The sequence below is a fragment of the Corapipo altera genome, unplaced genomic scaffold (genome assembly GCF_003945725.1).
Source record: "Corapipo altera isolate COAL_440 unplaced genomic scaffold, ASM394572v1 1, whole genome shotgun sequence".
Taxonomy (NCBI): Eukaryota; Metazoa; Chordata; class Aves; order Passeriformes; family Pipridae; genus Corapipo; species Corapipo altera.
The window spans coordinates 27,551,323-27,564,981 of record NW_020884873.1 but is presented as its reverse complement, the minus strand read 5'-3'; the positions used below and the strand labels follow the sequence as shown (position 1 = coordinate 27,564,981).

Below are 13,659 nucleotides of genomic sequence, written 5' to 3'. Positions count from 1 at the left end.
TTTTAATAAATTTTGCTTTTGCATGAAAATATTTTGCTTTCATGGACTTGATTTGTTAAGTGACATAATGTGGGGTTGGGTTTTTTTAGCTTGCTTGGTTGGTTATGGTTTTGTTTTTAAATTAAGAAATCCCCATTCTCTATCTGGTTTTGTTTCTCACATTTTCAAAGCCCAAGATGCTTTCAGAAACAGAATTTAGATCTGGAAAAATATGGATGAAATACAGGCTGTCCTGAACTGTAAGACCTTCTCAGGGAGGAACCAAATGATAAATCAGTAATAATTGAAACTAGAATCACATTTTCATCCCAGAGGATCTCTAACTCATTTTCACCTGGATTGAGTTGGACTTTGATTTCAGCATTTTCCAGAAGTCTTTTAAAAGTGGCTTCTGCCTGCAGAGACAGATATTTTAGCATTTTTACAAGTTCTCATCATTAGTCTCCCAGCACACTGCACACTCATTCCCAGAGGACAAAAATAAACAGAAGGTCATGAATTCCCAGCACCTTAGTAGGCAGAGGGGTAATCCACCATGGGCGTATTTTTTTCAAGCAATAATTTAATTATTTAGAATTCTGTACAAGAGTTTTAGTAGACTTCAAATAAAGCTGTGATATGTTTAATATTCTAAGACTGGATATTAACTGGAATAATAATTGTATTTACTTATGCACCTTAGTAAGTGGCAATTCCTTATAAGGCCACCACCTGTCAGGAAAACAGAAAAGTTTATTTTGAATTGAACTTAACTCTGCACACTACTGCATATTTTAGAAAACTGTGACTGCCTTATCTTGTGAACTAGGGCAATCAGAGCATTCAGTACACAGAAGATGATATTTATACTACTTTTCTGCTAATCTGTTTTCAACACACATGTATCTTCAAACATGCATGGCTTACACTAAAGGATACAGTTGTGGGGGGAAAACCTTTTTAAAATAAAATAAAGGCTTCAGATAAGGGGTTTTTTTTTTGCAATTGCATCATGTTTCACAGTTTGTTCTTTGCTAGATCTATGCCTAGAAATATACATGTTTTTCAAGAATGTCTACAGCTACAAGGGTAATTGCTACACACATCTCTTGACATTACTTCAGAATTTGTTGTTGAGTGTGAATTTCAGGAGCATCATGTTTTGCAGAAAAGAAAAAAAAAATCCTTGGAGGGAAAATTCATCAGTTCAGGAATCTGCTATACTGGCATTTGTAAGCAAAGCTTCAGTTAATAGCATGCAGTTGGGAGAGTTAGCAATCCCTTCTTTGCCCTCTTAGCTATCAGTATGAGCTGTGATGAGTTTAGTTAATGAAGTATGTTCCACAGATACTCATTAGAAACATTCGTTCAGGAAACAGTAGGATGTTAGCTAAAATAAGAATTTAAGGTACTTCTTGTTCTGATTAAGCTCATTTGTACCCCCTACACCTCTAATGTATGATTTCTAGTAGGACTATATTAAAAATGAATACCAGTGTTCACTGCTGCAGTGTGAATTCCTTTGCCAAATCCTTATCCCTTCACATTAAACATGCTATGGACAGAGTGGAAAAATGGTTAGCATTGCTCTTCAATATCACAAGAAATAGGCATCACCAGACAGAACCCATTAGGTGTTTAAATCTCATGATAGTTCAGTGTTAATGCCTATAACTAGTGTGTTACAGAATACACATAATTAAATATTTTAGCTTGCTTGGCCTCCACAGTTTTCTCCCCGTTAGGGAAAAGGACAATGTTGTTTCAGCTTGGAAACAGATTGCTATCACCACCCAGAGGCTGGCTCTATGCAATTGTTATGGGCCCCTTCTTAACTAGACAGGCAGCAAAGTATTGTTGATCCAAAGAAGGTAGCTTGTGAGGCAATTAGTAGGAAGGCTTACTCCTTGGGAATGGACATAATTTTATCTCTAACAATTTGATTTGGGGGAGTGGGCTTCACAAATTGGGCTGAGGCAACTGATACCTCTTATTAAGTCTGGCAGTTGCATGCCTCAGGTAGACAGTCATTGCATTGCATTCAGCCACATACTTGGATTGTGAACACCAGTCTAAGGCTGTATGTGATCATTTCTGAGCAGGCACACACTAAAAGAATTAATTGTGATTCCATAACAATTTTCAGTTAGATTTGCTCTTTTAAGTCAAAATTAGCCTAGCCGTCATAAAGGTAGAAAATAAAAATACAGTTCTAGGACTATTTTTTAAATGCTGAGATCACCTATGTGTGACCTGACTGGGAATTTGGGTTCTCAGGGATGTTTGTACAGTGCATTCAATACTACTGAGCATCTGGCAGTGACATCTGATTTCAGGGTCATCATGGTGTCAGTGTTCACAGTCTCTGCAAGCTTCTCTTTATTTTTCTTTATTTATTTTAAAACTTTGACTGGCGGACTCTTTTGACAGCAAAAGCAGTGTTATTAAAAGTAATCATAAAATTATTACATTTGAGAACAAGTTTGGTTTTTACTGTTTTTTCTCTTTCTTTTTTTTCTTTTTTTAAGAAAAGTATTTTTTGTTTTCTTGCTTTGTTGGCATGCTGTAGCCTTTAGCTTGCAGTGGGGAACTTTTCATATTATGTCCACTTAGTCCTTCAGATATTTTAGGTTTTGAGGGTGTTAACTTCTTTTTTAGAAGTAAGTATCTGATTCTTAACTTGAACATTTTTGGAAATTCCATTATGCTACTCAGGGCTGCATGTTATTGAGACACTGATGGGGAGGAGAGTGAGATGAACGGCAGTGCAGCAGGGGACAGGTAGTTCATACGGCACTGAGCAATGCAAGGGGAAACCCTTTGTGAGCTAATTATATAGTTCTTGGAAACAGAAGCAGTAACCAGCCTTTATACTGAGAGACTACTAAGGATTTTGAAGATGACCTAAAACTTGCGATAGGCCAAATCTGCCACACCTCAGGTATTCTGCGCCAGGGTACAAACTGATTACATGTAATAAACCTACTGTAGTGGGGAAACAGCCTAGTTCTTCTCATCCTTTTATTCCTTTACCTGTAATGTGATACATTGTTATGTTCCTATTGCACTAATTCAACAACAAACAGGAAACAGATGCCTAAGTTAATCATGAATATAAACCATATCAGAGTTCCTCTTGCTATATGACATTTTTATAATGTGATTGCAGGAAGAATTTCCTGAGAGACCCGTAATTGATAGACCTATTAAAGCACTAAAATAATTTCATAAGGGACAAAATAACATTTGAAGATGGTGTATGTCTTAGCTGACTTGTGCTTTGTAAGATTCTGAAACATTACCACCAAAACTCAGGAAGGGTTTTTGAACATACGCCAAAATGAGCAAAACAAAAGATCCACTACAGCTGATAGAGGTCTTCTAGAAAACAGAATAAACTCTTCTTCCCCCCCGCCCTCCCCCTTTGGCACAAACAGTATGCCTCATTTTATCACTAGGAAGTTTCTCAAAGCAAGAATGTCTTTCAAAATAAATACTTGAGGCGTACTCTGGCTACGTGTCACGCACACCTGTAAGTCACAGATACTCTCAGGTGTCGTCGATCTGTCTTTTTTCGGCTTCTCTCCCGCCCTCCGTCGCAGCTAAGCGCTGTCGGGTCCGGACGTCCCGACATGGCGCCCGTCCGTCCGCCCCAGCCCGTCCGCGGCTCCTGCCGGGCCGGGACTGCCGCCCCGCTCCACTCGCATCCCAGGGGCAGCGCCGGGGCGCGGGCGGGGCAGAGCGGTGCGGTGTGGCCCGGCCCGCCGCGGGGGCAGTCCCGCCCTGCCCCGCCAGCCCCGGAGGGCCGCCGTCACTCCGTCCTGTGCCGTCCGAGGGGATTTTGGAGCCTTAGCGAAGGCAGTACGGCTCCTCCTCCTTGAAGGGCGCGTGAAATGGGTTTCCTGGGCAGGCTGGCGGTGCTGCCAAAATTTGGGGCGGCGGCCCGGGCCGGTGGTGCCTGGCGGCGGCGGGACCGACCCTGCGCGGGGGTCCCGCTCCCGGGCCGCGCCGCCGCTGCCCTCCGCCCGTCACCCGGCGGCCGCGCCGCCTCCTCAAGGGCCTTGGGCGACTACGAGGAAGTTTTCCGGTCTTCCCTGGCGGAGCCCGAGAAAGTCTGGGGAGCAGCCGCTGAACAGATCCAGTGGTACAAACCCTGGGTCCGGACTCTGGAGAGAGGCAGCGCGGGGAGCGCCTCCTGGTGAGTAGCCGATTGTTCCTGGGGCGGTGCGGGGCCCGGGGCCGGGGCGGCGAAGCTCGGCTGTAACGGGGAGGGAGGGAAGGCTGCCTGCCGAGGGTCTGCGGGCGTGCTGGGCTGGGAGTTCTGTGGTAACGGCAGAACTACCCCAGCACCTTCTGGGATAGGCGGTGTGTCATCGCTGGTGGGGGAGACGGCTGCAGAGTTTGAAGGAGTTTAATGATTACACTTGGTCAAGCTTAATGATTAAAAGCCGCATGAATGGATATGTTGGGGTGAGGGGTGCGTGCACTGTGGCAGGCGTGACACGTGTGTGTGGGTCCATGTGTGGCTGAATGAATTGGAGGAGTGTACCTGATGCTCCCCCATCCAACCTCTGAGCATGAGAAACCCAGCATCAGGTGGCAGGGGAGGCAGGTGTATGAAAATACAGGCACTATGGCTTTTAGGGTTCTTTAATCTTAGATACTAAGTCATATGCCATAATTTAGATGTTGTGGTTAAGGTAACGTTTGTCAAAAGCATGGGTATTGCAATATATATCTCCATGCAGTGAATGGCAAACTGTCCTAAGCAGAATACAATATCCATCTTGTAAATTACTGGATATGATTTTCAATACTTTCTCAAAAGTAATTTACTGTTAAAATTTTGTGTTCACCACCATTGCTTCTTTTTCAGCACGCTTACATCATGGTTTTTGATCTTTTCTCAAAAAAAAGCTGATATTTGATATAAAAGGCAATGTAGGGTGAGAATCATCTTTAGTACACTGGTGTTCTTTGCCCTTTTTATATTTTTCTGGTTTGTTTTTAATTTAAAAATACTAATAATTCTAAAAATATAATTAAAAAATTCATTTTCAAATTTGTGCAAATTAAAAGGTACAGAATCAGTAGAATGGAGCTTGGTTTCTTATTGGTGTCTGTCTGACGTCATTGGTTGGCACCTCAAGTAGTGAAAATTGTTTATATGTCTTAAGCTGAATTTTAGGCAACACCGAGCCAGAATGGGCTGTGTAACAGTCAGAAGTCCTAAAATGAATAGATGGGGTTCACTGACTTTGGTTTCTAGGTCGTGGCACTATTCAGACAGTGCAGGTTAGATTGCCTGCATAATTAGGGTCTAGAGAAGGGTCTAGAGAACCTAGAGACCCTAGAGAACAAGTCGTGTGATGAGTGGCTGGAGTCGTTTAGTCTGGAGAAAAGGAGGCCTAGGGGAGACCTTAACTACTCCCTAAAACTGCCTTTAAAGGAGGTTGCAGCCAGGTGGGTTGGCATCTTCTCCCGAGTAATAAGTGATAGGACAAGAAGGAGTAGCCTCAAGTTGTGCCACGGGAGATTAAGATACTAGAATTAGAAATATTGGATATTAGGAATATTGGCTACTATGAAAAAATTCTTCACTGAAGAAGTTGTCCAGCATTGGAACAGGTTGCACAGGAAGTGAAGGAATTGCCAAATCTGGAGGTATTTAAAAGATATGTATACGTGGCACTTAGGGACATGGTGTGGTGGTAGACCTGGCAGTGATGGGTTAATGGTTGGACTTAATGATCTTAAAGGTCTTTTCCAGCCTAAATGATTCTGTGAATCACTGATTCTGGCATTCCTGAATAGAATAACAAAATCAATAGAATGGTTACTCTTGAAGAACTAAGGAATGAGAATATAATACATGCAAATGAGCATGATTTTGCTGTCAAATTCTGTCAAACAATTGTGGTTTCATTTGCTGTAAATAACATGCTTAGGTCTTTGTAAAACATTGTGACTTCTCAGATGGAAGTTACTTGGCCTTATGAGAGGGGAAAAATGGATGTTTCATGGTCTGAAGTCCAACTTATCTTCCAAGGTCTTTTCTATCCTCACTTTTTAACTTGTATCTTTCTCCCTCTGTGGATGCAAATTGCCATAGACTGAAATTATCTCGTTAATGTGGGCAAATACCTGAAGGGAGGGTGCATGGAAGATGGAGCCAGACTCTTTTCAGTGGTGCCCAGTGACCAGACCAGAGGCAATGGGCACAGACTGAAGCACACGTTGTTCCCTCTAAACACCAGGAAACACTTTTTTTAATGTGAGAGTGACTGAGCAGTGGCACAGAGTTGATTGTGGGATCTTCCTCCTTGGAGATATTAAAATACCATCTGGACATGGTCCTTCCTGGTCTACTGACTCCAGGTGGACCTTGTAGAAGCCTAGAAGATTAAGGGGCCAATGTGTATGTCTCAAACACCAGTAGCCAGATAGCTGTGGAGCCATACAAGGACAACCCTGTCATTTTTTCCACCATAGCTCCAGTGGATGGTAGACAAGCATTTCAGACTGCTTGTGAACTGAATGTAGTTTCTTTAATCTGTTAGAGTTGTTACTGTGTACTCTTTTTATTTGTTTTACTCTTCCTCTGCTCCACTTGTTTTATGTTATTAAATTGTCAGCCTTAGGAGCACAGTGTACAATAAGGTTCTCACACTTGGATTCAGTTGTTACACTGCATTGAGATAATTGTCTGGTTAGCAATAGATTAGCATTTTACAGTCGTTCTTATTATGTCAAGATTTAATGGCAGTTGTTACAAACATCCTGCAGATCCACTTCTGGTCTTTCTACAGTCTATTGGAATATTTCCTTTCTATTCTAGACCTCTGTTTTAAATAGGAGCATCTCATTGGCATCCTTATAACAATGGTCCTGGTTTTATGCTGCTGTTTCTTTTCAACTAAAGCTTATTCAAGCAAACCAAAGTTCCTCACAGGTGTTCATCTGTGTGAGGCTGACCAGAAGAGAAGTTTGCAGAAGCACAGGGCAGCTCTTTAAAGCCAAGTAGCTTTTGTCAGCCAGAAAGAGGTATGTGAGGATGTCCTTGGGTGACAGTAAGGAAGCCAAGTTCTTGCAATTGTGGTAGGTGCATCTCTGCTTTTCTGATCCCATCAGAACCTCTGTCCTTCGGAACAGGGTAGCAAAGTTCTCATCACACTTTCCAGACAGTCTTGTTCTTGATTCATCTTGCAGTCACATCTCTTTCACACACTTCTTTTAAGTGGTTGCTAAAAATTCATGTGGCGATGTTGATGTTGCTGCATATCTTTAGAAGAATCAAAGCTCTGGTGTCTGCTCATGGTTTGACCATTCTTAAATGATTATGCATAGTAGCCCAGGTATTGTGCTCCCTTGTTCCCTTGTTCATATCATCCTACCATGATTTGATATTGTCTCAATTTAAGGAGACTGAAGTGTTTTGCTAAGGACGATGAGTTATGAGGTAGACCAAACTCCTCTCTCTCAGCAATTCTAAATCCAAAATTAAGAGGCTCCAATCGAGGAACTACAGAAAAAGGAAGAAATAACAACCCCTTATTAAAGGATATATGTATATTGGCAAGGACAGCAGAAGAACACAAAAACAGCTACACAATAATCCTGTACCCAAAAGTCCCCTTCAAAAAGGAAACAGTTTGATACTTCTCTGTCTCTAGCGCGATTACAATCATGGTTGGCAGGAGCGCTGTTGGATCACTGGAGGAGCAGAGCCTGCAGTTGCTTGGTGTTGGTCGGCAGGGGGCGCTGTTGGGCTCTGGTGGTCGCCACGTGAGGCCCTGGTTCACGGGAGAAGCTGAAATGGAGATGTCCCCCCCATCACCACCGAGGAGGGGAAGGGGGAAAGGAGAAAGAAGGGCAGTTTCTTTCCCATGAAACTCACGCTGTCTGCGGCTGGCTGCGGTCGGGACTCCCCCCTTTCCTCGACGAGCACAGACTCTCCGATGAAAACCGAGCAGGTCTAGCTGGTGACAGAGCAGACTGCAGGCAAGCCGAGGCCGGAGAACAGACAGATGACCGGGTTGAGAGCAAAAACAGCCTCAGAGCTTTTTTCAACACACACCGTGCCCCCCTTAAGGCAAAAAGAGAAGTGCCTCTTCCCAAAGAGAGGAGAGGAGAAAAACTCTTCCCCCACACCCCCCAGCCTTAGAGAAAGCTATCAGCCTGGAATGCAGGTCTGCCAGCATTCTTTTGTATAGTCAATTACCCCTTCCCCCTCCTTGTTCAGCATCTTCTTTTACAGCAGGACAGGGGAAAGGAAAATTTCTGCTTGGATTTTTGGAACAAGTAAACCTATGAGAGATATATCATCAATAATCAATGGATGACCTGAATTGTACACAACTTTTATTACAGTAGTACAGAGTTTCTCTATATTACATGAAAAAACTCCAGATCATTTATTGCTCGTGTGGTTTTCCTTTTATGGGAAGAGGTTTAAAGTACAGAATGGTTTTGTGACTTCCATAGCCCCCACTTTCTCCTTACTAATAGCATTGTAAAGGAGTTGCAGTAAGATTGCTGCATCCTGAACATCCTAACTGGTTTTGGTTTCATAATTGCCATTCTTTGACAATAAAGACCTCTCATGGCATCTCTACATAAGGATATAAGAATAATATGTAAAATATCCTAATTTAGAGCAGTCCTTTACTAAACAGGAAAGATGAAGAAGGAAATATTTATTTTTAACTAGTAGTGGGTTACTTTAGGCCATCTGTTACTTCCAGTTGCATTATAACAATACATTATCACCGGACAGTGTTCCCATACAACCTTTTGGAAACTCTCAACAATGTATTTTCTGTATGTTGCTATTTATGCTGCAGAGAGATACCTACAGATAGAAAACCAAACACTATGGACATCATCTAGTGAACTTTTAATTTTTAGATTCTTTGTCACCTTTCAGTTAGTAGAGTCATCTTTGTATCCAGTGCAGTCTGTATTTTTGTATTTGAGGATTATGCTGCACTTGAATTTTCTTTTTCTATGTAAAATGACAATGAAAATGAAATCTGAATTTGTAGAATGTTTTTCTTTAATTGGAAGATGAGAATTTTCTGTACATGTCTGGCTATTGAAGAGGCTATGACTCACATTGCTTTACAGAGAATTTAGAGTCAATTATGTAAAACACAGTGTTGTCAAATGCATTATAATTATATGATCTTATAACTGTTGGGGTCGGTTTCATTTAGCTACAGGTGCTTGTATGCTTAACTGTTATTGCCAAGAGATGAATAAGACTATTTTGAGTCCTGAACCTGTTTTCCTTAAAAAGGACATGTGTGTGTGCCAATGCAAAGTAGCATAATAATGTTTTCATAATGTTGGATTATTTTATGTGAATTTATGCTTTTTCTGTGATCCCATAGATATAAAAATCAGAGTGATTGATGCAAAGTACATTAAACCAAGACCAAGTTTAGCAGATTCTTAGTTAAGTCAATTAAGGTACAGTACTTTAAGTTCTGTGTTTTCACTAGTAGTCTTATTTGGCTTTTTGAGTAAATCTTGAGGTTATAGAATAAAAAATTACTTCCTGAAGTGAGTGTAATGTTTTAAGAGCTATATTTTAATTGATGCTCTCATTCCTTAAAAGGAAAGCATAAAATTAAAAAAAAATTAGTTGTCTTAATTTGGAAGGCTGGCTGTTACATACTTCCAACTTCTTTTTTAGGTTTGTAGGTGGAGAGCTGAATATCTGTTACAATGCTGTAGATCGTCATGTTGAGAATGGACGAGGAGACCAAGTTGCCATTATTTATGACAGTCCTGTAACAAATACCAAAGAGAAAATAACATATAAGGAACTTTTTGAGCAGGTATGTGTCCTAATAACCTTGTTATGGAAAAGGGGCAGTAAATATTGCACAGCAGGTAGGTATCAGAGAGGTAAAAATGGTTTACCTCACTGGTTTATTCCTTCTGCTGTTCTCAGTATTGATTTATAAGCTTTACTACCTGTACCAAATTTTACTGCATCCAAGAGGTTTTGATCTTCCTCTATTTCCTCTTTTTCTTCTACAGTTTAATAGTTTTTTTTTCCCTGATTGGTTAAATTTTCAACTCTTTGATTTAATTTTTTTCCCCTAATAGTTCTTATTTGAAAGGTAAAGCAAAGGAGTAGTCAAGTTATTTGACAGTTGCTATGATGAACAAAAACACACTTTTGCAGAAATCAAATGTGTACCTTGGCTATTGCTGCACATAAGTGAGTGTAACCACAAATGAAATTTGATGGGGAGAAACTCTGAAAAAAGCTGTGTCACCTGCCCTGTTGTAGGCTGTCATGGCGGTGCTGATGGTTGCTGGTGGCCCTTCTGCCTGGAATGTCTGTGGATTTCAACTTCCCTGTTGGCTGAGGTAGCTCACCCCTGCTGAGGTCATGAATACCTCGTTCTACATCAGCCCATTCAGATTTACTGTGTGCCTGACCACAGGTTGTTGCCACCTTGGGTGTTGCAGTCTGACCCATTCAAGGTTCTCCGCTCTCACAGCTGTCAGCTGGTGGTTTGTCCTCCTGCTGCTCCTCTGTTTTAGCTGAGTTTTTTCTTCCAGTTACATGTAACAGTTGAACTGAGTACAAAGAAATGTTCTAGTCAGACTCATATTCATCCTTAATATGTTTCAATGTGCAAGAAGCATTTACGGTGAACGGAACGCACTCAGTTTACTTCAGATATACATATAGTGTCTGAGTAATATGAACTTATGGTTTAAAATGTGAAATGAGGTTCATAATACAGTAATTCATGTTGTGAGGGTTTTATTCCACTGTTGTAAGAAAAAGGAAGTCATACAGCTACAAAAAAAATGATAAACCTGTTATGCATTCTACCTTTTAAGGAAAATGTAGAAAACATTTACCCTTTACCAGTTTTCTTTTGATTTACCCAGTCCAAAAAAATAACTTGGAAGGCACCATGCAGTAAGCTGGAGCTTGAACAACTAGCTACAGTGTTGTAAGAAATCAGGAGACTATAAAGGGTCCCAGCTCCTTATCTAATTCTATTTATAGCTATATATAATAAGTATAATTTTATAGATACAATTTTTGTATAAGTTGCCTTTAATAACTACAATATATACATAGTATATATCCAAATATATATGTATATATGAAATCAATGTATACATACATATACATATAAAATACATACTTGTTTTTAATGAAGTAATACAACATTTTAATATAAATTATCTTAAATGAACTCTGTAGAAATTTCCTCTGAAAAGAACTTGAAAAGTGGCCTTTGTTCTGCTTTTTAAGCTTGATATTGTATTAAGTCTCCTAAGTTTCTGTCTCTATATTCTCTATAAGTGTATTAAAAGTTTTAGGATTTGGCAGATTTGCGCAGAATGAGAAAATTTTACGTGTTGACACACACATCCTTTCATCCACATTTCTGTTCACAGCAGCATTGCCAAACCAAATGTAAGGACTGGTTTAAGTTTTCTGGGGTTACGTAGCAGTACTCACTCAGAAGTTCATTATAATCTTACTGGTAGCTGAGTCCTTTCTAAATACTGTGTTTGAGTTCTCTACAGTTTGTTTTTCGTAATCAAAAGTGAATATGGGTGAAAGGCAATATTTGAGATTAGTAGCTTGTCTGTCGAAGCTTTCTGGTCCACTCTTGTGGAATAAATTTAATTATGTTTACCTGCTAACTGCTGGACACCTCATAACAAAGGTAACAAAGAGATCTGCTGAAAATGGGAGGGATGTAGGCTGGTATGTATTTTTTTTTTTGTTTTGTAACTGCTAGGGGAGACTTTGAGAAAAGGCCTACCAAAACCACTGTACAGCATGGGTATTGATGTTTGGCTCACAGCCCTCAGTCATTGCTTGTCACCATGTTCCCAGTCTGCTCAGTGTAACCTAAAAATACTGTATTTTATCATTCTGAAATAGACTTCATGCTGAAATAGATCAGTATGAGTGCAGATCAGATATATGACTAAAGCTGATGAACCTCCTGATGAGAAAGGAAACCTTTTACCTTTTTTCCTGAGTTCCTTCCCAATTTAAACCAGCCTGAAAGTGTGTATCTATATTCAGGCCGTTGTTTGGACTGTTCATATCCAATGAATGTTTAGTAGTCTGTCTGGCCAGTAAGCTGACAGTGTAATGAGAATGTCTTTTCAGAAAGGCTGCCTGCAAAATGTCTCTACAAGAGAGATCACTTGAGGTGTGGTGCAATTCTTTCTGGCTTTTGGTAATAAAAGTGGGGTTTATAGATGTTTTCAGCAGAAGTTATGTAGGATAACTGCGGGTCACAGAATGGGAAGATGCAGAGTTTTGTAGCAAGCTGGTTTATTTGGTTCAGGATCAAACTTGTGGTAAGGATGAAAAAAAATGACAGAGGTGTCTAGCTGGATTTAATAAAGCTCCTTAGAAATAGCTTGGGCTCTGTACTCAGCCTGTTATTTTCAGATTATCCATATCTTTTTACTTGTTGCACTGATTTTTAGATCTAAGAGCTACAGTGATGCTGCAATTTTCAAGTTAAGCACCACTAAACTTTAAATAATTGAGAGAAATGTTGAAAGTCTGTTTAATTCCCAACCTGTGGGAAACTTTTTTTTCCTGACAGACCTGGAATAGAGGGATTGCAGGAAAGTTTTATAAAATTCTTATTGATGTAAATAATGGCAAGATCAATTTGTGTTGATACTGCTTTCACACTTGTAAAGTTTTGAGAATTACAGTTAGTTAAAGTGAAGTTGTACATAGTGCATGCAGTTGCATCTTTGATGTGTTTATATGTTGTTACAGATGAAATCTTCCAAATGCAGAGGAGGAATTTGGCAAATTTAAGACACAATGGTCTTCCAGAATGCACTGATTGGTCTTTTTTCTTTACTGATGCCTGTTACAGGCCTTCAAATGTGGATTACAGTGTTGAAGCCAGTAAAATGGAGATATAGGTAAAAGTTTTGAATATGCCTTGGGATATTCTCTAATTTCAGTAGTGAGATGGCAGAAAAAGATAAGGGAGACACAAATTCCCAACTGTATGAACAAGGGCAAGTGCTAGATTCTGCACCTGGGACGAGGCAATCCTCGTTGTTGGACTGTATAGACTGGGAAATGAGACACTGGAAAGCAGTGCCGTGGAAAGGGACCTGGGGTCCTGGTCATTGGCAAGTTGAACATGAGTCAGCAGTGCCCTGGCAGCCAGGAGGGCCAACCAGGTCCTGGGGGGCATCAGGCAAAGCATCGCCAGCCGGTTGAGGGAGGGGATTGTCCCGCTTTGCTCTGCTCTGGTCTGCACTCACCTTGAACATCGTGTGCATTTTTGGGTACTGCAATATAGGAAAGATGTTAAGCTATTAGACAGTGTCTGAAGGAGGACTATGAAGATGATGAAGCACCTTGAGGGGAAGCTGTATGAGGAGCAGGTGAGGTCACTTGGTCTGTTCAACCTGGAGGAGTCTGAGGGGAGACCTCATTGCAGTCTACAACTTCCTTGGGAGGGGAAGAGAAGGGGCGGGGACCAATCTCTTCACTCTCGTTACCAGTAATAGTACCCAAGGAAATGAAGCTGAGTCAGGGGAGGTTAAGGTTGGATATCAGGAAAAAGTTTTTCACCCAGAAGGTGATTGGGCACTGGAAGAGGCTCCCCAGAGGAGTGGTCACAGCACCAAGCCTGACAGAGT

At 40.8% G+C, this 13,659-nt stretch overlaps 1 protein-coding gene across 1 annotated transcript in view; it reads left to right on the top strand.

Moving 5' to 3' along the window:
* Positions 1-3,872: 3,872 nt before the first annotated feature.
* The window catches only part of ACSS3 (acyl-CoA synthetase short chain family member 3), an 87,519-nt gene continuing 77,732 nt past the window's right edge, over positions 3,873-13,659 (top strand). The window contains exons 1-2 of the mRNA XM_027653768.1: positions 3,873-4,177; positions 9,677-9,821. Of these exons, the coding sequence (XP_027509569.1) occupies positions 3,873-4,177; positions 9,677-9,821 (450 nt within the window). The remainder of the gene's footprint in view (positions 4,178-9,676; positions 9,822-13,659) is intronic.